Source organism: Protomyctophum bolini (assembly GCF_963924005.1).
Source record: "Protomyctophum bolini genome assembly, chromosome: 12".
Lineage (NCBI taxonomy): Eukaryota > Metazoa > Chordata > Actinopteri > Myctophiformes > Myctophidae > Protomyctophum > Protomyctophum bolini.
Genome location: NC_137873.1, coordinates 10,418,540 through 10,443,858, shown reverse-complemented (window position 1 = coordinate 10,443,858; position 25,319 = coordinate 10,418,540). Strand labels below are relative to the sequence as shown.

The following is a 25,319-nucleotide window of genomic DNA, read 5'->3' as shown; positions in this document are numbered from 1 at the left end:
TAAACTAAAAGAATGGCTGATCTCAAAAAGAAGAATTTACGTCAAATGTGTCTGAACAAATCGGCTTTTTGTGGAAACACAAACATTAAATGATATTGACAATGAAGGGAATGTTTACGTCATATGTAGACTAGCAAATTGGCTATTTTGGCCAGAATGAGATGATAAGAGCGCCCCTCACTTCACACAGGTGTGATTATTTACACTTGAATCCTGAAAAGTAACAGTTTTTGACATCATGTGGTTTCCGCCGGACAGCGTGATGGACCACAATGGACAACAAGCCCCCTGTGTTATCCTTTTAGCATGACCTTTGACCCTACTACTACCTACTACTGTTAACAATCCTGCTAATAAAATAGAGCTATAACACCCCCCCCCCCCTCCCCCAGGTTCCAGCCATCTCATTGGCCTACGAGACGGCGGAGAGTGACATCATGAAACGCCAGCCCAGGAACCCCAAGACGGACAAGCTGGTCAACGAGCGGCTCATCAGCATGGCCTACGGCCAGATAGGTAATAATAATAACAAGAATAATAATTATAATAATATTACAGTATACAGAATCAAACGTAAGTATTTAACATTTGCATTAAACAATCTAGCTCCTATAGCTGGTCGGTCAGGGAGTGAGTTCCACAGCAGAGGGGCAGCTGTGTAGAAAGCTGGGTCAGCCATGGTGACCGAGGTGGTGCGTGGCGCGGACTATACGTCTGTCCTCATAAGTCTCCAAGGTCCCCCGAGTTCCCCCCAAGGTCTCAACCCACTGGGCCTCAATTACCCGAGTCCCAGTCGTAAAAATAAATGTTACAGCCGTAAAAATGTCAAATATTGACATTTAACGGACACACCGGTAGTTCCTGTCCAGAGGTGTACCTCCATAAAAGATTAGGTACTTGGAACAGACAGTAAAAGAAGAAAAAAAGAGGAGGAGGGGGGGTTGGGGCAGGGGGGCGGGGGGGGTTGAAATTAGGAAGGAGGCGTGAGCCAATATAGGAGGAAATGTTCCAAACTCAAATATTCTGCTTTGACCTTTGCAGCTAATGGAGAGAAAGGACAGTGGAACTACAATAGTTCAGTGTTTCTCAATTGGAGGTACTGTACTAGTTACCCTGAGGTGTACACTTTGGGTACTTCTAGGGGTACTCAACTCATCAACAATTTATCCCGTGTCCATAAGGTAAAATATATAATCTGGAAACTAGCTTACCCCATTTATTTTTTATACAAGCAAATGCCAATATACTGCATGGCAAGTTGCCTGCTCGCTCACTGCAAAGTTTTTTCCAGGCCTGGCCTGGGAGGAGTTTTTAAGTATTAAAGACAAACAAAACTTTGTCGGGTGGAAACCTCACCTGTCCAAAACTGTTACTTTTAGGAAGCATGAGCTCACTTCGGGGCTCTCCCCAGGTTGGCAGAGGAGAGTAGCGGCCAGGATTTCAGCTTAGGTATAATTACTGGATGAAAAATGGTTTACAAAATCGTGGGATATTTAAAAAATGGAAAGAAAAAAGAACATGGTGGTTTCTGCCCTTGACCATAATGAAAGGAAATAAAAAAAGAAAAGCTATGACAGAAAGCCCAAAGATTCATCAATATCAGGAAGGATGTTTTGTGCTCGTTTGGTTGTACGTTATTAAAGAAAGTTTGGGAACCAATGTTCCAGTTCATGTTTTGCAGGCCGTGCAAACCTTGATAGATGTCTGAGGAATAAATATGGGCTGAGCAGTTAGTTAAAAAATCATGAGCTGGCCCAATTTCATAGGCTATTAAATAGGTCAAAAGGCTTCATTAGTCCAGGATTGAGGACTGAATGCAGAATAAAATGACAGTACAGCTCAAATCTACTCCTTGATGTTTGAGATCAATGGTTCTCGGCTGCTTTTTCCTCAAGGCCAAAGGGTTGTTCTGTCGGCCTGTCTAAGCGCTTTTCTGTTCGTGATCGTGACCTTTTCAGTGTGTTCTGCTTTTGGGTCTTGACGGGAGGAAAATAATACAGCTTTAGAAAAGGCATTTCTTTAAACTTTAAACGTGTTTCTTTATATTTAGTTGTTTGTATACCTTGACATTCTTGGTTTGTGGGTAGGCTGCTGTCCTCGATCAGACATGTGTGTGATCTGTATACAAAATGTACATTTGAAAGAATCTGAAGATGACACTACCCTTGTTTTGTAGCCTACCATACACTAGACTTAGCTGACCGGGGGCCCCATGGCTCTGTACTTGGTCTGCTCCCTTTTCCCCCTCTAATATCTGCATCACCCATTGTAATACTTCTTTCTTTGACTTTATTTCATCCAATACCGTGTGTGTGTGTGTGTGTGTGTGTGTGTGTGTGTGTGTGTGTGTGTGCGTGTGCGTGCGCGTGCGTGCGCGTGCGTGTCGTCTTGTATGTGTGCTGCAGCAGCAGCATCGGCGTTCTGTGTAAAGTTACACAAGTGACGTTGTTTGGGTGGAAAGATCTCTGATTTTCACAATGAAGTGTTACCCACTTATTAATTATGTATCGCCCGTCAAACACGGCCGGATCCATCTGGTATCCGTGGGTACCGGACCTGTTGCAGGTCCTGGCAAGAAATGTGTTAATTAAGGTGGACTATTTTCCATAAAGTAAAAGTAAGTAACCTTGGCGAGCCATGAGGCCCATAGGGCAGGAGCCTATCTCCTGTTTCTGTAGCGTGAGGCAGCTTGATGTACAAGTACACCCCCTGGACATGACGCTAGTATGTCGCAGGGACTTACCCCCAATCCAACCCTTGATGCTGAGTGCCAAGCAGGGAGTCTTTGGTATGACCCGGGCCGGGGATTGAACTCCGCAACCTCCCAGTCTCAGGGCGGACACTCTAACCACAAGGCCACTGAGCTGGTACTATTTTCCATGGCATACTGTTTTTATTTTTAGGAATGACTTGTGACTTGTGAACCCAGCACCTCTACTGAGTGAAGTGCGTATTCTATTAGTTTCTGTATGTTTTTTAGGAAGCCATTGGATTTCATGCATTTCAGATACGTGAAAAAAATATGGAGTGACTTGAAAGGTCTGGCTGAACATACTGTAGTAGTCCCTGGCACACTGATATACAAACACAATATCCATGACTTCAGCAACCCGATCACTGCCGTAAAGAATGTTGTCATTCCATGTTTCTGCAGACCATGGATACATTGAATTTCAATGTTTCTGAACAATGTAGACCATGTGGAATCAATTGCCAGAGAAACATGCTGGCATTATTTTACATTTTGCATACGTAGAATCAAATGTAGACATGCGGATCATGTCGACTCAATGGAGCATGGCATTAGTTCAGGCAGGCATGGAAGTGGAGTCGGTCTCACGCTGCGCCGCCCCCTTCCAGTCACATTCATACACCCATGATCTATAATGGAACAACTACATGGTCTATTTAAGACCAACTCTTACATGCTCAGCATCTCTTGTCACAACAACCACCACTATGGGGGCGGCAGAATGGACGAAGAATGGCCGCTTGGCTTGGGAATCGGAACGGTTCCCGGATCGATCCCGGGATCCAACTGTGTTACGGCAGCTCTCCGACTCTCTCTCTCTGTGTGTGTGTGTGTGTGTGTGTGTGTGTGTGTGTGTGTGTGTGTGTGTGTGTGTGTGTGAGAAAGTGGAAACCATTGCTTTTCAGGAAATGTGTTTTAATAATATGCCCAAGTCTTGCGAATATTTGTTCTGAAACATCGCGGGAGAAGAGCCACACAACTTACTGTACAAGGCATAATAATATCTTATCTATGCAATACTGGTTTTCATGTGGATGAGAGCGTCCTCCTGACTGAAATAAAACCAGGCAGGCATGCAGTCGATAGCGGCCTGAGCCCTGTGTGGTACTGTACATACTGTAAGCCTGAGTCCTGTGTGGTACATACTGTAAACCTGAGTCCTTTGTGGTACATACTGTAAACCTGAGTCCTTTGTGGTACATACTGTAAGCCTGAGTCCTGTGTGGTACTGTACATACTGTAAGCCTGAGTCCTGTGTGGTACTGTACATACTGTAAGCCTGAGTCCTGTGTGGTACTGTACATACTGTAAGCCTGAGTCCTGTGTGGTACTGTACATACTGTAAGCCTGAGTCCTGTGTGGTACATACTGTAAGCCTGAGTCCTGTGTGGTACTGTACATACTGTAAGCCTGAGTCCTGTGTGGTACTGTACATACTGTAAGCCTGAGTCCTGTGTGGTACTGTACATACTGTAAGCCTGAGTCCTATGTGGTACTGTACATACTGTAAGCCTGAGTCCTGTGTGGTACTGTACATACTGTAAGCCTGAGTCCTGTGTGGTACTGTACATACTGTAAGCCTGAGTCCTGTGTGGTACTGTACATACTGTAAGCCTGAGTCCTGTGTGTACATACGAGGGGTGTGACAGGGGCCACGCTGTCGACTCTGACTGGCATAAGTATGGGAATCAGCTATGATCCATCTCTAAATGTAAATGTACAGTACTACTTGATGATAGGGTTAGTTTTGACATCCACGTCTAGAAACCGTCGCTGTCGGGCAGAAAGAAACCTCTTAGAATCAGAATCTAGTTGGTTGTCACAGGTTTACAGGTGTAAAACGGTGCATATGGGCAGGTTTACAGGTGTAAAACGGTGCATATGGGCAGGTTTACAGGTGTAAAACGGTGCATATGGGCAGGTTTACAGGTGTAAAACGGTGCATATGGGTGAAATTCATTTTCGTTGCGATCTCCATTGATTGGAAGAAGATGGAAAGGGCGAAGCTGGTTATCTTCATGTTTTATTTCGTATATTATTAATACCCTATACTTGATCACACTACAGTATCACACAAAAGCATCAAAAGTATAGCAGATCTGCAAGCTCGAAAGTGTTTTGAGCTAGTCGATCTGCTCCTTTTGCTTTTGTTTATTTTTATTTGAATCCTGAAAAGTATAGTTCCATTTTGGGTATAGGTGAGGTTTCCACCCGACGGAGACGATTATGTTGATATGAAGAAATAGAGCCAAAAAAGAAAGAATAGAGACACAAAGTAACAAGAAAACAGGTCAGATATGTCAAACAACGGGCAGTGTAAAATACAGTACATAAGGTGCATGATGTCCCCACGAGCACATCCAGTCTTCTAATAGGGTCTCTCTTTACGTTTCTCTCCAGGCATGTTCCAGGCCCTGAGTGGATTCTTCACCTACTTTGTGATCATGGCAGAGAACGGCTTCCTGCCCCATACCCTGTTGGGAATCCGACTCCAGTGGGACGACCGCACTCTCAACGACCTGGAGGACACCTACGGACAGCAGTGGGTAAGGGAGGGAACGGAGGAGAGGTTTCTCCCGTCAGCCTGGCTGGCAGATCGAGGATGCAGACAAAACCTTCCGGGTGCCGCCTGCTCCGTCCGCCTGCATGCAGGCTGACGTGCAGGAAGGGAAACCAGAGTGAATCAAAGCAAAGTGAATCAGCAACATCCACTCGTCTCTCAGTAACCGTCATTGAAGTGCCCTTGAGCGCTCGCTGAACCCCGCCGTGATGGATAAAAAGATATGGATCGATACGCTATAGGCTATACTGTACGAGGTTTGAACACAGGTTGAACGTGTCCATTCGGGTACGTTTCACTGTCTTTGGGGTGAATAAAAGCATGCTTCACCAGTAACCACACAACGAGGCCTTGAATTCACAGGGAATATATTTCTGTTTGTGTTGCATTCCCTCCTTCACGGTGGATGAAGTAAGAGAATACTTGATGAACTGAAGAATATAGCGGTCCAGGTTTAAACAATGATAAATCCCGGTCTATAGACACGTTCTCATTGATTGTGCGTAACACTATTTATCCTGGAAGTGTTTTAAAAAGTAAACTTTGAGAGAATTGCGTTGTTTTGGATATAATGCGGATATGGAGTGGATGCAATTAAGACACATGGATTCGTACTCTGAGAGCTGTGTTGGAGTTTAGAAATAGATTTTAATGGTGGACCCGGCCGGGTATTTTGAACATATTTTGAATTGGTCACTGTAGACTCACACTTTGTGTGTGTGTGTGTGTGTGTGTGTGTGTGTGTGTGTGTGTGTGTGTGTGTGTGTGTGTGTGTGTGTGTGTGTGCTGGTGTATGTCCCCGGCAGACCTATGAGCAGAGGAAGATCATCGAGTTCACTTGCCACACCTCCTTCTTCACCAGCATCGTCATCGTCCAATGGGCTGACCTGGTCATCTGCAAGACTCGGAGGAACTCTGTCTTCCAGCAGGGCATGAAGTGAGAGAGTGGGAGAGAGGGAGAGAGAGTGGGAGAGAGGGAGAGAGAGAGAGGGAGAGAGAGAGTGGGAGAGAGAGGGAGAGAGAGAGAGGGAGAGAGAGAGAGAAAGAGGGCGGGGACAAGGGCTGAAGGTGAGAGAAAGCAGGAGGCATGAAGGCATGGGGGAAAGAATGAGAGAGGGAGAGAGGCAGGCGAAAGAAGAAATAAATCAAAAATAGCAGTTGAGAGCTTGTATATCTGAAACCCTGATTGATTGATACCGAAAATAGCCAATTAACAAGCTCACAGTGCGTCCTGTGACTCCTGGTACGAGCTTGTAGATCGGCTGTTTACGGTGTGCGCCGACAGACAGGCAGCTAAGTGTAAATCTGGCTGTAGGATGAAGAGGTGTGGAAAGAGTCGCTGTCTTCGCACCAAACCAGGACTCATCTCGTCTCTTTTATCTTTTTTGTGCTCCAGGAATAGGATCCTGATCTTCGGCCTCTTCGCCGAGACGGCCTTGGCTGCCTTCCTGTCCTACTGCCCTGGCATGGATGTCGCCCTGCGCATGTACCCCCTCAAGTACGCATGCACTCACTCCACATGCCACCCCAACCACCCCCCCCCCCCCCACACACACACACACACACACACCGGCTTCACCCGACCAAAAAGTAGCCTCTCTTAAAGATCTAACAGGCTGCTATTAAGCCGTCACTCTACGCTCGCATAAAGTCTGCTCGCATATCTCAGATGTGCCATTAATCTCCGTCCTCAGTATTCGAGAAAGCGCCCGTGCTGGCATTAACTATCTCCGATATATCTTATCTGTTCTTCACAAGCTCCTTCCTCTGTGTGCTCACCTGCCACTCTAGAAACGGTTTGGTTTGAGACTTCACTCTCCTGCGTTGTGTTCTGTCTTTCCCTCTGTCTTTCTGTACACATCCTTTCATTCTCATTTACAGTGCAGTACAGCAGTGGTTCTCAAACATTTTTGACTCAGCTCACCCCTGTAAATAACCTTTTCATGCGCGGCGGCACCTCTGAATTACATTGTTATTTTATAGCACCTTACATTTATGTCATATTATTATGTAAATCTTTCCCCCTAAGATGCAGTATATATACAGTAACTGCTTGAACGCCAGCATCCCTGGCCTATACTGCGAGGAACGTTCACCAAAAATAGTAATAATCTACAAGCTCAGAGTCTGCTGTTATTGGTGAAGCAAGTTGGTGTACTGTATAGGCTGAAAAAGAATGCACCAAGTACAGTGCAACTCAAGTATAGAGATTCTAAGTGGGTCAAACTGAAGTGATATTGATGAATTACAAATATTATCAAAGTATTCTGAAAGTATTGCATAAGGCACCCAGGGGTGCCACGGCTACCCACTTTGAGAAACCCTCAATTCCATCTCCAGCAACTCCTTTCATTCCCATTTCTATTTAGGTCTTCTTCCCCTCTTTTCCCCACCATTCCTTCCTTGTAAACGAAGCCTGCCTGCCTCTCAAAGGCTGCATTGTTATCCCCCAATATTCAAAAACAGCTGCGGGGGGATTAGTGCAGAGAATACGGGTTCTGACATCTGCAATGGATTTAACCGTTTTGACATTATCTGTGAGTGACTCCCAGCTTATCTATCTGCCCTCCGTCCCCAATACGCTTCTCTCTCTCTCTCTCTCTCTCTCTCTCATAGGATCTCATGGTGGTTCTGTGCCCTGCCATACAGCCTGCTCATCTTCATCTATGACGAGATCCGTAAATGGATCCTGAGGAGGAACCCTGGAGGTAGGTACACGAGTGTCTGACAGAGAATGTGCCCCAGAACTAAAAGGGAGCACGACCTTCATTTTCTGCTCAATTGCCTACGACCCAAAAAAAACTAAAGCCCTTTAACACCTTTCACAGCAAGTCGGAAACCGTTTTTGAAAAAAAAACACAATAACCAAACAAAACAACATGGGGGGCAACGAACGACACACCTGGGTGTCATGTTATTCTCAGAGTAGAGGGACAAAACAAAGATGACAGATAACACAAAGGTTACGCCGGCAGTGACAAGACATGACTCGACTGTTAATGCGACGCCACACAGAGATTGTCTGATCAGCATTTTTGGGGATCCTTTTATTTGTGCCCTACAATTAATAATATCTCAAATAAATACATAAAAATCTCAGCGTTTTCTTTTATGTATGAATTTTATGGAATAGTTACACATAAAAACACGAAGAAAGAAAAACAACCATGATATTACTAAAGAAAATAAACAAACAATAAATACATGATTAAGCTAATAAACTCATAAGCTAATATCCATGGTGACCATATCCATAAAATTGTCCATTTCCAGCTGTATTTTATCTGTGACCTTTTCGATAATGAACACCTCATTCAGCTTGTGTTGCCATTGTTTTATGATTGGGGGGTTGTGGCTGCAACCGTGGGGTCAGCATTTTAATAGGCGAGGTTAGTTCCCATAGCAAACATGGTAAAACTTTCAACATGACGTGATTTGTGAGTCCGACCTCTCCCTCGATGGCCAAGTCACAAGGGTTGTGCAATCATACAGTATTTTCTCCAGCTGAGGAACATTGTGAAACTCACGCGTGTGCGTGCGTGCGTGCGTGCGTGAGTGTTTTTGTAAGCCTTTGAAAACCTTGAAAAGGTCACCCACGCTTTTATTCTATAATTCTTAGGATACTGTACAGTAAATCTCTGTACTCTAAAAGAAAAAGAAGCTATCTCCAGCTGTTGTTGAAATGCAGCGACCAGACTGCAGTTCTAAAGAAACGCAATCATATTCCAGCCAAGCCATCTTTGCTTCTCTGCACTGGCTGGTTGCCTTCCAGGGCCAGGCTCCTACATTTGAGATAATTTCAGTCCCTTATGAGCCTCAGATCTTCAGATAGGGCGGGTGATGTGGCCTCTGCAGCCCACTGAGCCCAGGCACCAGGGCTTTGGAACACCCTCCTTGAGGATTTCACAAAAGCATCATGACATCTTTTAAATCCCCACTAAAAGCACATTTGTTTTGTTTTCACTGTTTTATTTTAGCTCCGTTACCTGATATGTATTCTATATTTTATTTTAATTATATAAATTCTAGGTGGAAGGCAAGGTGGGAGGTTATGTTTTAGATCCTGTCTCTTTGTTTGTTTGGGGGGGTAATCACAGTTTTCCCCCCACATATGTTTTATATTTTGTTAAAACTAATTTTATAATGGCAGTTCGATGAAACCTTTTCCAAATATGTAGTAATTCATCGTAGATACAGTAGCTTGCTTGCCTTGTATACATTATCTATTTACACTATTCGTTATACAACGTAAAGTATAAGCAATCTCTAGAGACTTGCACCCCACCAATCCAAAGTGGTCTGAACTGACCGACTTGACAGACCACCTTGCAATGCTTAGATTCCCGCTCGTGGGGCTAAAGCTATTGAAAAAAGAAGAATAAACTTATCATGTGGAATGGATGGCTAAATGATTCTGATTCCCCACACCCAAACCGGCAAGTCCTGCACCTTTATTATCTAAACTGGAACTGCACCCTGCCAGAAGCTTCTCTCTCCTGTGTTTTCGATTCACAGTCTCCCTCTGAGCGTTCCTGCCTCTGCATGTAGAGTCAGATTGATATAGTGCATAATGGACAGCTCTGTGCGAACAGTCACTGGTGACTAACGTGGTTTACACATCAATTCTCATTTAGAGCGTCTTATAGCATGATGAACACGTGCATTATATCTCCCATCGTCTCCAAAGGGCAGCTGTCAAACTATTGGCTCTCCCAGTCAATGCATGTAATCACTAGCAATGAGATTAAAGAGGCCAGTTAGTGCAGACGTGGGCTAGTGCAGACCCAATTGTGCATTCATTGGCATCCTTCACAGTGAAATCCTCACAGTTCATTTTAACTCTGAGACACATGTCAGGGATAAATGGACATTTAAATGAAGGATTTGACTGTGTGTTCTAGGCCATGACCTCTATTTTGATATGGCGCTGTCTCACTCCTATATCTTATCTTTTCCGTATCTCCACTTCACCAACAAAACGTACGTAGGCAGAGATGCCTTGAACACGATCTTTTAGATAATAAAATGGTTATTTAAATAAACAAAAAGAAAAACTACTGGTCGTGTGCACAAGGAAATGTGATGTTCTTAATCGGTCCAGTGGTTTGCCAGATTATCCCCAGACAAACACACATCACACACACACAGTCACACACACACACACACACACACACACACACACACACACACACACACACACACACACACACCCTCTTATAGACAGCTAGAGTCATGGCATAGAAACATATGTCACTCAGGAAGCCGTCAGTCTGATTCAAATGAGAGCGCCAATCTCAGACGAGGAGAAGAGGAAATTAAAGGAGGCTGTCAGAGACTTTTTGAGATGAGCCCCGCAGATCACACACGCGATAGGGACTCAAAGGGCCCTTGCCGTTCCTCGCAAACCACGCAGCGCGAGGCGGTTTTGACGAGGGCCGAGGTGCACCGCAGACACAAAATGCAATTTATCGTGACAGTTAATCATTTCTGTTAATCTGTGTGTCACAGCCGGATGATCAGAGCTATACGCAAAGCTCTAAGGGGGATTCATTTGGAAATGTACAGAAACAAAGGGAGGCGCGTGATATGAATACAAATGGACCCGTATGAAAGGAATGTTAGGAGGATGCGTTCGTTCCTCTGTCATTTTGCTCTCTTGACTGAAATGCCCCCTCTCTTCTCTTCCAGGTTGGGTGGAACAGGAGACATATTATTAAAGTTCAAGGAACGTCAGCTTGAATTTTGTCTTGTCTGGCGTGCGCAATGAGAGAGAGAGAGAGAGAGTGCAAGTTTGTGTGTGTGTGCGTGCGACCCGTGCATGCGTGCACATGCGTGCGTGTGTGTGTGTGTGTGCGTGCGTGCGTCCGTGCGTTCGTGCATGCGTCGTCTGTATATCCTGTCAATTAAAATATTGCATGGATGAGTTCCCATATCAGATTATCATAAAAATAATGCTGAAATAGGCTTGTGTTTGCTTTGAGTATATCTTTTCCAGACGACTTGTCTTGCAGTAGACATGCGGGCCTCACTGTTGTGCCTGTTGCGAACATGATGAAAGCTGTGCTGTATGCATTGCATGTATTGTTTGCCTATAATGGAATGCACCAAATAAAATGTATTCCAGTGCAGCCCAAGGTCATTGTTTCCATTCATATGCATTAATATTGTGGGTAATCTTCTTCATATTGCACACAGTAGTCTAGTAGTGTGCTGGTTCACAAACAGAGGGTCGGGACCCATTTATGGGTCACAAACATTTTATGAGTCGTGGGTAAATCCATCCATTTCGTTCTACCGTATTTTATTGTTATTTCAGAAATGTAACAGCTCTCTACTCCACACGTCTCCAGATTTTTTGTACACTTTCTTATTGGGATACCAATTTTAGCCAATCAGTGGTAAACAGCCTAGCATTAAATGGTCTGTCCTTTTATTTTATACTTCAGAGTGAGATCTGCTTAAACTAAAGCCTGGGATCAGAGCTAAAAGACCATCCCATTCTGAGCTGGTTCCACACAGAGTGCTCCACTGCTCCTAGTCCTAGACTATAGTGCAACACTACATGGCATACGTATGATCATTCCAACTCTCAGAAGAACATGCCCTCGGCAGGAATGCAAGCTTGGAATAGGGAAATAAAATATTTGGTGCTAATTAAACTGGGATGCTCTATATCTGATAAAACTGACTTGAAGAGAAAAAAGAGAGTGCATTTGGGCACTCTACACAAATCGTTTTGCCAAAAATAGCAGATCTACAAGCTCACAACGTGTTGCAACTGTGTTCAAGTGGTTAACAAAAGTGCCATTTTAAGTTTTAAGTATATTTGTATTACTGCGATAATATTGTTAATCACAATATTTTTTGCCACAGTAGGCTAATCGTGACGACATATATAATTTTCATATCGTCCCATCCCTATTTGGGACAATATTTCTGGTGCATCGAAAAATCCAAATCATCAATTTAGTCAAGTTTTGTCATGGAGCATGATTATGTAACACCCAGAATTGGGTATCGAATACAGGATTGGCAATATGGCACCTGACCCGTATTGCACATTCTGTACCGCGGCCCACAGAAACCTTGAGCTTGTTTGTGTCCTGGGATTTTGGAGTTCTGAGTAAAGGTTATAGCCTACCGACTGTAACGGACCCAATGAAAGTACAACTGCCAGTCGACCCGTTTGTACATCTTTTAAATGATGACTCTAAATTGTCCCTTACTGAAAAGTCCCACAAAGTTTGGCTGGTAGGACTTAGCAAACGAATGCTTCCAAACTCCAAAATATATATTATATTATATAATATATATATATATATATATATATAATATATATATATATATATATATATATATATATATATATATATATATATATATATATACTCAAAAATAATCACCTGCACAGAATTTACTGACAGAAGGTTGCTCATAACATGTGTAGGGTGGATATTTATGAAACAAATAATTCGTACAGCTTACCGTACAGCTGCAATGTTGATGGTGAGTTTAACGGTGTTTAATACGATCAAATAGCTATAGGACTGTTCTGTACTTGGATGTATGAGCTGTCAATGGTTGTAACTTTAGAGTACAATAATAATTTAGAGTAGCTACTGGCTACTGGCTGTGGTAACTTTTTCGATATTGCTTTAGTTATCTGGAATGGTTTTCAGCTAGAATAATTAACCATACTCAACAGGCACAATTTCACTATAGACACATTTTATATCAGATCTGAAAGATCAGATCTGAAAGATTTTCTGACTTAATGATGTAATAGATGTGTTGCAGCTGTTGCTCAAATAATAGGCTGGTGGAAGGAGGAAGGGGTGGGATGATGAAAGGTGGGTAAAGGGAGAAGGGTGGGGATAGCCTACTGGATTTTCCACTGCTGGAGATGTAGTATTTGATTCCATGTGGAAGAAATCTATAAAAACTGAATAATTGAATTTGTTTCTATCCAGTCAGGAGATAGTTGATGAGATGAGATAATTTAATAATTCACATGATGAGCAGTTGAGACGAGTCTTAAGTAGATACTAATTATCCATAATATGTATAAAATAGATAAGGGGTCAGGGCAGATAGGCCTTTTCGGGGAGGGGTCAGAATAAATTATGGACTTGGTGTTTTAGTTCCAATTTTGTCTGGTCATTAATTGTTGTTTTCTTTCTTTCTTTTTTGCATCGCTTCCGATATACCCTATATAGTTAAAGCTCATTCATAACTTTTTTTCTCACTCTTTTCCCTGGGAATTACATAATAATCATTGATATTTTTCACCTTATCAGAATTGGTTTATGTTTTATAGAAATACATATTTCAATATTTTATTATTATAATATTATGTCTTTACTTTATTTCACAAGACTTCACTTTTTCCCCTCACTGTATATGTCCTTTCCCTTTTTGCTTCCTACATGATGAATTCCTGTTCTGTTCTTTAACTACATAGAAGTGTCTATTTGTATGTCTCTAAATGTTTTGATGAATTGAACAATGTGGACCCTGTTGTAAACAAGTGTAATGCTTAATTGGGTCGTCCACTCACAGTTAACAGTCTCTGTATTGAGTTTGTACTTAAAATGTACTGTAATTCTACAAACTGTTAATAAATATTTCAATCAATCAATCAATCAATCAATCAATAACAGAAGGTCTTTGACCTTCTCAACATGGCGTCTATTTTCGCACACCAGTGACACCACAACATCCAGTGACGTCACGTCCTGCTGCCAGTTGTTGTGATTGTCGGACATGGCGTTGCTGCTAAGGTCAGTACATCTTTGCTACAGTTCCTTCTACTGAGTAAAGCTTCGTTTGTCGGCTGTCTGCTGCAGTTAGAACGTAACAAAACAGGGACGTGTGTGACAAAGTGATGAGCTACTAAACGACAACGGTTCTCAGAACATAGTGCCGTTTCGCCTCACCCCCGTAGCAGATATGCTAACAATGCTAACGGAGCTAGGGAGCTATTATTCATGGTTCATGACTCTCGTATTCATGGCAGTCATGTTTCAGGGCTAGGGAGCTATCTATGTGTCTGTGTCGTGTGAAATGCGTCATTAATAAAAACTCATAATCTGATCATGTTATTAAAACGTGATGAACCATAGCGTTGCAGTTCACTGGGTGCGGACCGTGCGGTTGTCACCGATCCTAACGGAATAATAATAGAGAATGTAACGTACCTATTCGATCAGCATTCATTGACTGGATGCTTAGCCTAGCCTATACTTGTCTGTTTAAATTAAACTACAAAACTAACAAAACATGTATCAAAACTTGGTAAAATAGTGACAAGAGCAGATCTTCAGGCTGGCAATGTGTCTCAATGCAACGCTTTGTAAACTTGTAGATCTGTTCTTTTTGTAATGGGTACAAATGGTTAATGGATGGTGATACGTTAGATACAGTTGCACTGGTTTGTTTGTTTACTTTGTTACATGCAGTATGTTAATTGTTTGTCATTAGATGGTGGTAGTGTCTCAGACTCCCTCCAGGGGTCAGAAGAAAGTCAACCAGGCGCTGAACTTTTCCTCTCCAGTTCACTGACCTTAGTTGACTCATACGTTACGTTTACATGGACTGTTAAATCCCCTTTTCATTCAGAATAAAAGTTAAATCCTATTAAAAGTTGTCATGTAAACACCTACAAAAACTTGAATCGGAATGAAAATGGCCAATCTGATTTAAACTTAGATCTGATGTAACTGACCGGTTTATTCCATTTTTAAATCCTATTGAAACAATTGTGACTCATGTAAACACTCATTCAGATTGAAGTTCATTCTGGTCTTTCTGTGCATGCTTGTTTCCATGTAATTGGTATGGCTATATTATGCCCTTGTTTTGCGATTAATTATAAGAAACTAGACGTGTTTAATTTCACATCTCTGAGAGCAACCTCTCATAGGCTACAGGATACATAAAATATAAAGTAATATGGCATAAATGTGTTTTTTTATTATTATTTAGTTTTACCTGAAATGTAGTGGAGTAGAAGTAAAAGTATTGGAAATTGGAAATACTCAAGTAAAATAGAAATACCTAAAGTAAATGTACTTATTTACTTTCCAACACTGGACGTAAACATATCCGCCCCGCCCCCTATCCAATCAGAAGTCTTCCCAGCCCCAAACCTGATGTGGAATGAAATAATGGGATTTAAAAGTATTGTCCATGTAAACACTCATTCGGAATGACCATTTCCCATGTAAACACGCAGCAAAAAACTTACTTCTGAATTAATTAATTTTGAAGTTTTCATTCTGAATGAAAAACCCCTCATGTAACCGCAGCCATTGAGTCATTTCCTCTAAGGAATATATCTATATTTTGAATAGGGCTTCAGTGTTTTAAGTCACCACTGTTTTGTGGCATAACTAGCATTTGAGGTTTCTCTTTCTTTTTTCCCTTTCTTTTTTTTCATTCATTGATTGATCTTTACTAACAGTTTTCAGAAAAATCCACTTTAATACAATGTCGGCTAAGATGATTAAATAAATAACGGTAGTGGGTCGCACACACCAAGAGTTAAAAATATTTATTTCATTTTTGAACGGGGACTAAGATGATTTAAACACACACAAAGTCTATTTGCTTGCTTTGACGGTTTCCTGGGGCCAGTTTTGAATTGCAGCCACCTGTTAAGTGCTCTCTTCAAATTATGATCAGGTCGACAACATGTGACATACTGAATAAAGGGGCATAAAGTACAAGAGGTTCAATCCTGTGTGGATTAATCTTCCCAAGAAAGACAAAATCTGATCTTGAGTACTGGAAGAAGGTAAACAAAGAAAAAGATCCCCTAGGTGTTTCTGTCATAGCGTGAGCTAGTTCACTGGCATATCAGCCTGCTTTCTGCTATCAGACAATACTGCTATCAGTGTTTGTGTCACTGATAATAAGTCAGAACATAAACAACCTGCTGTGAAATGTTGCTGCAATGACCTCTAGTAGTTGTTCACACCACAAAGGCTCATGGAAGATAATTCCTTGACTGAAATGAATCCTTTCTGTTTTTGAATTGTATTATAGCCTCAATCCGTGCTTGATTGAGAGGCTAGAATGACAAAGAGCTACAGGTGTATGTAGAAGTAATGGAAACACAAAAATACAATGCATTGTGCATTGTGTGTGTGATGAATTGTTATGTTTTGTTTGTCTATTGTAATAATGCTGCCTCTTGGAAAATAGGTTTTAATCTTAATGAGGATGATATGGGTTGGGGGGGACCAGGGATGCACTGCAGTGGTCCTGAGCTGGATTTGAACTTGATCCTCATACTGACATATTTCTTTCTGTTTTGCAGGACGTTGACCCGCCAGGGTCTGTCTCTCGCCAGGCCTCAATACAGGCCTAATTTCTGTGTAATTTACAGCAGACAGTAAGTATTTGGTATTAGCTTCTGGCTGCTATTACGCCTTCCCTTGTGTCAAAACAGTTTTTAAAGATGGAGTGCCGAGATTGTTGACCCCCCCAGGTGTGGTTAATATTTGAATATGTCTTCCATGTGTATTTTTGGTTTCTTCCTGAAAGCTGAAAGCCTTTGAGTCAAAAGGCCCAATCAAAATAGACCACTTAAGTAACATGATGAAATCATCCCCTCCCCTAACTCTCCCCCATTATCATACAACAGCAGCTGTGGGCTAGGCTTAAGTTCAGGTGGGTGGTGCAGCACCTTGGCACCACTGGTGCCAACTTGAAAAGCAGGTATACTTAATGAACTGGTGGGTGTGGCCCATCATTTTAAAGAGTTAGTTGACATTTTTGGACATAAACCTGTAGGAAATGCATGCCATTAATATTCACCAAAACCAGACCAGAACTCCCACCACGGGACTCGGGCAATCAATTAAACCTTTGCAATCACTATATTAATGGTTTTTCCTACAGCAGAAATTAAAAATCTGAACTAACCCTTTAACACTCGTTTTTTGAAAAACATCTTCCATAGTACCTGATCGTGTTCTAGGGGGGGGGGAAATCACGACACTCCATCTTTAATGTGTACAACAATCAATGAGAAGATTATTGGAACTACGGTATCCTCCCTATGGTCATGACATGAAGACAAACGTAGAGAGTAAATTGTGAGGAGAGGAATTAGGCAAAACTTGTGTTCTCTCCAAATTTACTGTCACTAAATGACAGTAATGTTACTTTGATGTGCATCTCTCTGTGTTCTGTGACTTTGTGCTTGACAAAAGTGTGAGTGGGTATTTCGTCTCTGTCGGGTGGATACTTCATATGTCCAGAACTGTTACTTTTCAGGATTCAAAAGTAGCCAAAGGAGCAGTATGATCAAGTAGGGCATAAAAAATGTAAAACAAATAGTTAAAATATGGAGATAAGAGGTTTCTGCCTGACGGCAATGATTTATGTTTGATAAATGCCAACGGTGTTTGTAAACTGAAGCTCATAAAAGATAACCGCGTTGCTGGTGAACCTGCAGGCGATCTCGTGCTGTCCAGCAGTAACCTCGGACGGTGGTGGAGATGGCACGCATCATTCATAGCTGCACATCATTTAAAAACACAGACAAGGCCATCTAGTCTCTCAGCCGAGTTTAGTTACAAGATGGAAAGTGTGTGTGTGTGTGTGTGTGTGTGTGTGTGTGTGTCAGTCACAGGATATATGGCCAAAACAAATAAGATCCTACTAGACTTAACCCTTGCCTCTCTCTGTGCCACAGTGCCGCCCCAATGGGAACCACAGCAAAGGACGAGATGAACAAGTTCTGGGCCAAAAACACAAGACTAAACAGACCCATGTCACCTCATCTCACCATCTACAGGTACGCGTTCCAGTCCATAGACTCGGCTATTAGTGTTTAACTAATCAAATATTTATTTAAATTAATCGTGCAGCTATTATTAAGCACATGAACCCTGGTGTTCATATTCATAATGGGTGAAAATAGTCTAGACAAACATTTGTCAAGCTTGTACATATTCACTATTTGATGTACAACAAAGTACAGTGTTCTAAGTGGTTAAACGGATAAAATAATTTGCTTTCTTTTTTCAAATACAGTAGATGAATCATGAAAGGTATAAATTATAAGCACAATACAATAAAACAGACAAAAAAACCAAAAAGCACAGAAACAAGAAAAAACCGTACACAATACAGTCAGTATTCATTAGGAAAGAATATATATATATATATATATAATATATATATATATACACACACACATATACATACACAGGATAACACAACACACATGGGCATCAAAAGGCAACAGCTTACAGCTGGGGCTCTCCAATCCACTGAATCACTTCCTTTGTAAATCACCGTAGATAGATCCCTGGGCAAATAATCTATCAGAGGCTGCCATATATTCATAAAGTTATTTTCTCTCTCTTTTAATTTGGCACTGAGCCTTTCCATTGGAAGTACTCTATAGATTTCTCTATACCACTGAGTCACTGATGGAGGTTTTTCGTGAATATTATTTGCTTTCTTAATTTCTTTATAATTACAATTTTATAGCCCCAATGACATTATAAAATGAAACATTATTTTCCCCTGGACTATATACTGTAATAATTGAAGTCAGAAAACCAATTTTTCCCTAGTTTTCAGGTTTATGTAATGGGTGGCAACCCGTCCTCCAAATAACTGACTATCTCTAATTGATATGCCTTTGGGTGCACCGTGTAATAACCACTTAGTGCTGTACATCCACTGCTTATTAAAATGCTCCTGACACCCCCAACCAGGGACACTATTATTACCTGAAAGGTAGTGCAAACCAAAGGGGAAAAGATTAAATTAACAGTTTTGTGTAAAATTGTAGTAGACGGATAGTGAAAACATGGTTTCATAATTCCATTCTGGTTTCCAGGTGGTCCATCCCCATGATAATGTCTGTGGGACACAGAGGAACAGGCGTTGCGTTGAGTGGAGGTAACGAGACACTTTTCTTACATTGATGTGGATGGATCAGTGGTTCTCCAACTCTTTCATGTCAAGGACCCGTGATTATGAATCCCACCAATGTTCTACGGTAGACCCGCCTTACCAGGCATAATGTCAGATTGGCTCCCGGCCCGGGCATATACATTTAGGGTTAAGGTTAGGTTTAGGTATAGTTTTACTGAGATTAAGGTTAGGTATGGTTTTTCTGAGGTTAGGATTAGGTTTAGCCATAGTTTTACTGAGGTTAGGTTTAGCCATAGTTTTGCTGAGGTTAGGTTTTAAAAGGCATAGTTGCAAAAACTGTCAATCACAGCAACTACTGGTCAATCTCACAGCGGGGATTCCCTAGAACTGTGATGGGATCCATAATAATGCGTCAAGGAAAAATGAAGGACCCTGTACAAGATTTGTGGTGTTGTGATTCAAACATTTTCAAAGAACATCAAGATTATTATTTTTTTCTTGTCGATGTACAGTATATAGGCCCCTCAGGGTCCCCGGACCCCACTTTGTCATCCCCTGCATTAGACCACGGAGCACTATAACTGTCCACTATCCTTTATTTATCTGGGGACCCCCTGGGACAGCTGTCTGCTATTCAGAACCATCAGGCCGCAGAATGTGACCAATCACAGTAGTGGCTGTTTCTGGTTGCATCGATCCAGTTTTCCCATCGATTTCCAAAAATATTTACCGGTATATAAATTATTTAAAGCCTGGAATCAAGCATTTTTTGAGGATTTCTTTTTGGACAAATGTTTTATGGTCATGATTCACCAAGAGCTTTGTTCCAGGCTTACACTTACTCATATAAATATTTTTCAGAAATCCTGGGCGCCACAAAATCCATTGTTCCAGACACAGAGATTTCAAAAAATATATATATTGATTAATTTAAGCCTAGATTCATGCCAGGATCCTGGTGAATCATCGCCATGAAACATTAATTGATTCCGTGGACAATAAAAACTCAAAACAAAGGATTACTATAATTAAATTCATTTTTCCCCCTTCTACACATAATCAAATATGTTATGGTCATGATTCACCAGGATCCTGGATGGCTTGATTCTAGGCTTAAAATAATTGATATACAGCGGTTGACATTAAGGTCTCAGACGCACTTATAATAATAATAATAATAATCTTTATTTTCCCGAAGGATATTTGTCTTCACAATCTGTTCAACACCCACATAAAAAAACAACACAGAGCACATAACACCAAGACAATACAAAAACAAAACATGAGGTCCCCATGTGTACAGAACAGCGAGCACTTGCCAGGTCTGTCAACTTGAAAGCAAACTTCACCTGCAAAAGTTTTGTATCTGCCAGGGGCAGGTGGGCAACCCTTAGTGTCGACGCCTGAATATTTCTTTTTTGGAAATCTCTATGGGAAAAATGTATGTGGTCTGGATCAATGGAGCCAGAAAAAAAAGCAAGCCACTGCTATGCTTTATTTGAGCATTGAACAAAGCTGTGTAATAACGATAGATACATAACAGCCTTTTAATTTAACTGAGGCTCATAGAACAATTTCAGTTGTTCCCTTCTAAAGAAATGGCATTTGCATAATGATTTGCACATGTCTGTGTAAACACAGATGAACCACAGATTAAATGGGGTTTGCATTGCACACATTTTGTTCTCTCTCTCTCTCTCTCTCTGGTATGTATTATGTGGAAAACACTCTTTAATCCAGATGTTTTTGACCCCGGCCACTCCCTTGGGGCCTTTTTAGCACATGGGCATCGATTACTGCTAAAAGCTCTTATTGGGAGCACCGACTGCTAAAAAGCTGATCAATAGATCAAAGCTCTTTGCATGTTAAGCATTAGCGTCGTCTATTATGGGTGAGATTAAAAGCTTTCCAGTCCACTTGTTGGCCCAGTGTAAAGTGACAGCTCACAGCGCCATGTAACTCGGCCTGCGTTGACATTGAAGGACACAGTGGAAAAGACACGTTGGTTCCCAAACTACGAGGACGGGACCCCCAGGAGGGTCCCCAAATAACATTATCTTTTTCAGGGGGGATGATTAGATTAATGTGCAACATTGTTTTCTCACTCGACATTAAACAAACCATCATATAGACCATAAGTGTATACAGGGTATATCTGCACAAGTGCTGACAATTTAATTAACTTTTTAATGCTTCTAAAATTAAAATATGTAACTAGAGCGGTGCCCGTTGGAACCTCTACAGCGGGTGCCCACTTGGAACGATGCAAGTTGGAAATGAATGCCCCACCCAGATATTATGTCCCTTTTATGCCCTTATATGGAATTATTTGTCAAGCATGCCCAAATATGGAGTCTATGCAGATGTCAGAATGATGTCGGAACAGAGCCAAATCTCCATATATGGACACTGGGCAGGGGCTCTGTCCAGAGGCCTTGTTGGGGTGGTTCTGGACAACCGTGGGTCCGACCGACGCGACACCGGGCACTGCACCCCCTGTGGTGGGGTGGAACGCGTGTGTCGAATTTGAAGTTGGTGGGACAAACGGTTAACAAGTTACGTGGATTACAACAGTACACACACACACACACACACACACACACACACACACACACACACACACAGACAGAGACTGGGTGCATTTATAGTTAGACGCATGCATGAGGTTCAACTCTGGAACTGTTACAGTAGTGTTTGGAACTATTGGCAAGCGGTGCCTTCTGCATTCTCCTCGGTCTTCTTGTTCTATCTGAGCACACCCAAACACATTTAAAATCAACAGTCAATTGGTTTTGTCAACAAATGATTGAATATTCTATGCATATTCTTCCTTTTACAACAGTGTTATAGGAGTGTCGTAACTCTTCTCTCAGTGGCTCTGCAGTGCACATGAATCCGCTCAGTTTAACCGCTGTCTTGTTTTTTTTTTCTTTTCTTGCGGGTTCAGTAAAGGCCAGCACCCGCTGCTGCCAATCAACGTGTTATGTGCAAGTGTGCGCGCGCGCGCACACACGCACACACACACACACACACACACACACACACATATGCAGGCAGACAGACAGACAGACAGACAGGCCTTTATTTTGTTTAGTGTGTGTTATCACATCTTGTACAAATACACAGTACACTCCTTTTCTCACTCATTCCTTTCCATCCAGTCACTCGCTCTCTCACTCATACAGTTACACACACAGTAAATTCCTCTGTGTTAAAGGCAACCAAATGGACCCTTTCTTGGTCCATTTGCTTGCCATTAACACAGAGGAATTTACTGTGTTAATAGGAATTTACTTTCCTCTTAACACTGAGGATGACAGGATGTTACAGTGAACAACACTCTTCTTTGCACAGGCCCTCTGCCCTATCTCTCTAAATCAGTGGTTCCCAAACATTTCAGCTCGAGACCCAAAAGAGAAATGTAATGTCTCCCGGGGACCCAAACTACTGAATTATTTTTGAAAAAAAACATTTGCATTTGTGTTTAACTCATGGAAAATGTGTTGTCAGTGTGTCAAAATATTTTTGAAATAATAATTGAGAACAAAATATCGGTAACAAAATAATTCTCACGCCCCATAAAAATCGGTCTGCTGCCCAATATATGGCTCCCGAGCCACTGTTTGGGAAACAGTGTTCTTAATTGACTCTTATCCATTCTCTCTCCCTCCCCCTCCAGCTATCTCAGTGTTTGCCATGTTAGCGCTGGTACTACCAGGTAACTACCCGTACTATCTGGACCTGATCCACTCCCTCTCGGTGGGGCCCTACCTCATCGGCCTGGCCAAGTTTGGTATATCCTTCCCAGTCTCCTACCACACCTTAAACGGCATCCGCCATCTGGTGAGCACCACAGCACAGCACATTTCCCAGTCTGGGAACAACATACACAGAGCTCTTCAGTGCTCTGAAGAAAGCCCTTCTGGCCACTGGCAAACACCTAAAGATGGCTTGTGTTGTTCTTGGTCCATGTTGCTTTGGAATGCCTTGTCTGAGGGGGAGAGGAGGCTCACAAATTGCATGTGATCTTGTAAATTACTTGATATTTGATAACATGTTTTACTGCCCTTTTCTTTGGTATTAAATCAACACAGCTTTGGTTAACCACTTAAGCCCTATTTTCATTGCAGTGGACCCATTAAATGCGGGAAAGCGTCTGTGTCATTTTAGATTTTGCGTTAGCTATTCAAAGATAGCAGATATACAAGCTCACAGCGCGTCACTTCGTGCCGTGAGCATGTCTTGAAAGTGTGAGAACTAACTGATTTAGAAGGCATTCATAGAATTTGCCTCAGGACTTTAAAAAAGAAATATTTATCTATAATGACATGCCAAAAATAGGGACATTAGATTGAAAGTTGTTAATGTCTGGCATTATTATTATAATATACCAGGATGACATGGCTGGTAATCTCTAATTCCCTCAGTAATCTGGTCCTTGCTATAATTAGAAACCATAATTACTGTGCTATAATTAGAAAATGTAATTAAAGCACTTTTTGATGTTTATTGTTGCTAAAGAAAAAAAATAAAAAGTGCCGCTTTGCACCACGCTTGGAGCTTGTAGATCTACTTTTGATGCTTTTGTTTGACGCTGTAGTATCTAGTAGTTTATTTTTGCTCTACTGGTCCCAGTGGCTTGTGATGGTAAAGTACCTGTCCACCACCGTGGAGTCTAGGGGTTTGAATCCACCACAGTGCATCCAGATGAAACGAGCGTCCATTCTCTATGAACACAATTGGCCTTGTTCAGGGGGAGTGTGGTGTTTGTCACCGTGCTAGCTGCTCCTACCTTCCGGCAGGGAGCAGTAGGCTCTACATCCTCCCAGTGGGGGCTCCTCACTGGCAGGTGAGCCAAGTAGGTTACAATAGCAGACGCAATGTAGACATGTGTGGGGAGGATTAATTGGCGTACCGTATAATTTGAGAGAGAAATAATTGGCTACTCAAAAGAATAAAAGAATAAAAAAGGAAAAACATAAAAAATAATTAAATGCATGACTTCCTCCACCAGTGGACCAGGAGCTAAAAGTAGGTGTCAAGGCATTCTGACAGGACTGTACCCAAAGGGCTTTTTTTTTGTTTTTGTTATTTAATACATTGTGTCCAGAGTTCATGGTCAATGTTTTTAAATGTAGGTCCCAGTGCAACAACCGCTGAGAAGCACTGATCCAAAATGAAGGCTGGCATCCTGCCAAAGTGGTTTTTAGAGGAATGCAAAACTTACCAACCGCAGCAAACATTTGCCAGCAGCACTTATCTGGTGGTTGGTGTTAATTTCCCCTCTCCCTGTTCTGCACACTTATACGTCTTGTCTTGTTGTCTCTTCTTCCACAGTTTTGGGACATTGGCAAAGGGTTCAAGATCCCTGAGGTGTATGGCACCGGCTACACGGTCATCGTTCTTTCCATCATTACTTCCTTCGCTGTTGCTTTTGGTCTGTGAGCGGAGGAAAGGAGATCCACAAAGAGATGGGAGGAGAAGAAGAAGAAGACACAGAAAGAAATACTGATTTATACGTAGTTGCGTGCTGAAAATACCCAACCTTACGTTGAGAGCTTGTAGATTAGCTATTTAGTCTATTTTCCAACCTTAACCCAACACTGCACTGCAACTAAGTAGAAATCAGGCTGAATGATTCTCCAGAGACGTGTTGTTTATATGTTCTATTCTGGCCTGTATGGGCCCCAACCCTGATAATAAATAATAAAAGATTATGTTTTATTGTACACAACGTGTGTGTCTGTTCTGCTGTTCTGTCTGTTGTGGTGAGAAAAGGAACGCGATTGTGTTCCCGGGAATGTTGAGTGAAATTATGTTCTGGGAAACATGAAGGGTCATTAAAAGTGATGACACTGGGCTAAAGTGCATGCAAAATGTGACCCGCTTGTGTATTTCCCGCACACTTTCCTTAATATATAATTTACTCCCACCACGCAGTGGCGTCAACTTCCATTCATCACTTCTGTTCGGTGCCCCGAGCATGCATGTTGTCTGTGTGCTGTACTGTGAATGAGTGTGGTGACTGTTGGTGTGACCTATCATTCATATTTCACTTATTTCCTTTCTGTCCACGGTTACATTTTTAACATCAGGAGAAGTGGAGAG

General features: G+C 41.9%; 2 protein-coding genes across 2 annotated transcripts in view; both read left to right on the top strand.

Annotated features, from left to right (window-relative positions):
• Positions 1-11,440, top strand: part of atp1a2a (ATPase Na+/K+ transporting subunit alpha 2a) — a 64,464-nt gene extending 53,024 nt beyond the window's left edge. Inside the window, exons 19-24 of the mRNA XM_080778781.1 lie at positions 393-516; positions 5,153-5,298; positions 6,119-6,249; positions 6,709-6,810; positions 7,929-8,020; positions 11,001-11,440. Of these exons, the coding sequence (XP_080634907.1) occupies positions 393-516; positions 5,153-5,298; positions 6,119-6,249; positions 6,709-6,810; positions 7,929-8,020; positions 11,001-11,029 (624 nt within the window). The 3' untranslated portion in view covers positions 11,030-11,440. The remainder of the gene's footprint in view (positions 1-392; positions 517-5,152; positions 5,299-6,118; positions 6,250-6,708; positions 6,811-7,928; positions 8,021-11,000) is intronic.
• Positions 11,441-14,020: 2,580 nt separating this feature from the next.
• On the top strand, positions 14,021-24,945 carry sdhc (succinate dehydrogenase complex, subunit C, integral membrane protein). The gene is made up of 6 exons (XM_080777422.1): positions 14,021-14,092; positions 16,633-16,707; positions 18,016-18,117; positions 19,174-19,235; positions 22,891-23,054; positions 24,549-24,945. The coding sequence occupies exons 1-6, from the start codon at positions 14,076-14,078 to the stop codon at positions 24,654-24,656; spliced, it is 528 nt and encodes a 175-aa protein (XP_080633548.1). The 5' UTR covers positions 14,021-14,075; the 3' UTR covers positions 24,657-24,945.
• Positions 24,946-25,319: the final 374 nt, after the last annotated feature.

Excerpts from the sequence above, each read along its gene's own strand:
- sdhc (XM_080777422.1), top strand. Across the intron at positions 16,708-18,015 it reads TGTGTAATTTACAGCAGACA|TGCCGCCCCAATGGGAACCA; the intron begins GTAAGTATTTGG and ends TCTGTGCCACAG. Across the intron at positions 19,236-22,890 it reads AGGCGTTGCGTTGAGTGGAG|CTATCTCAGTGTTTGCCATG; the intron begins GTAACGAGACAC and ends CTCCCCCTCCAG.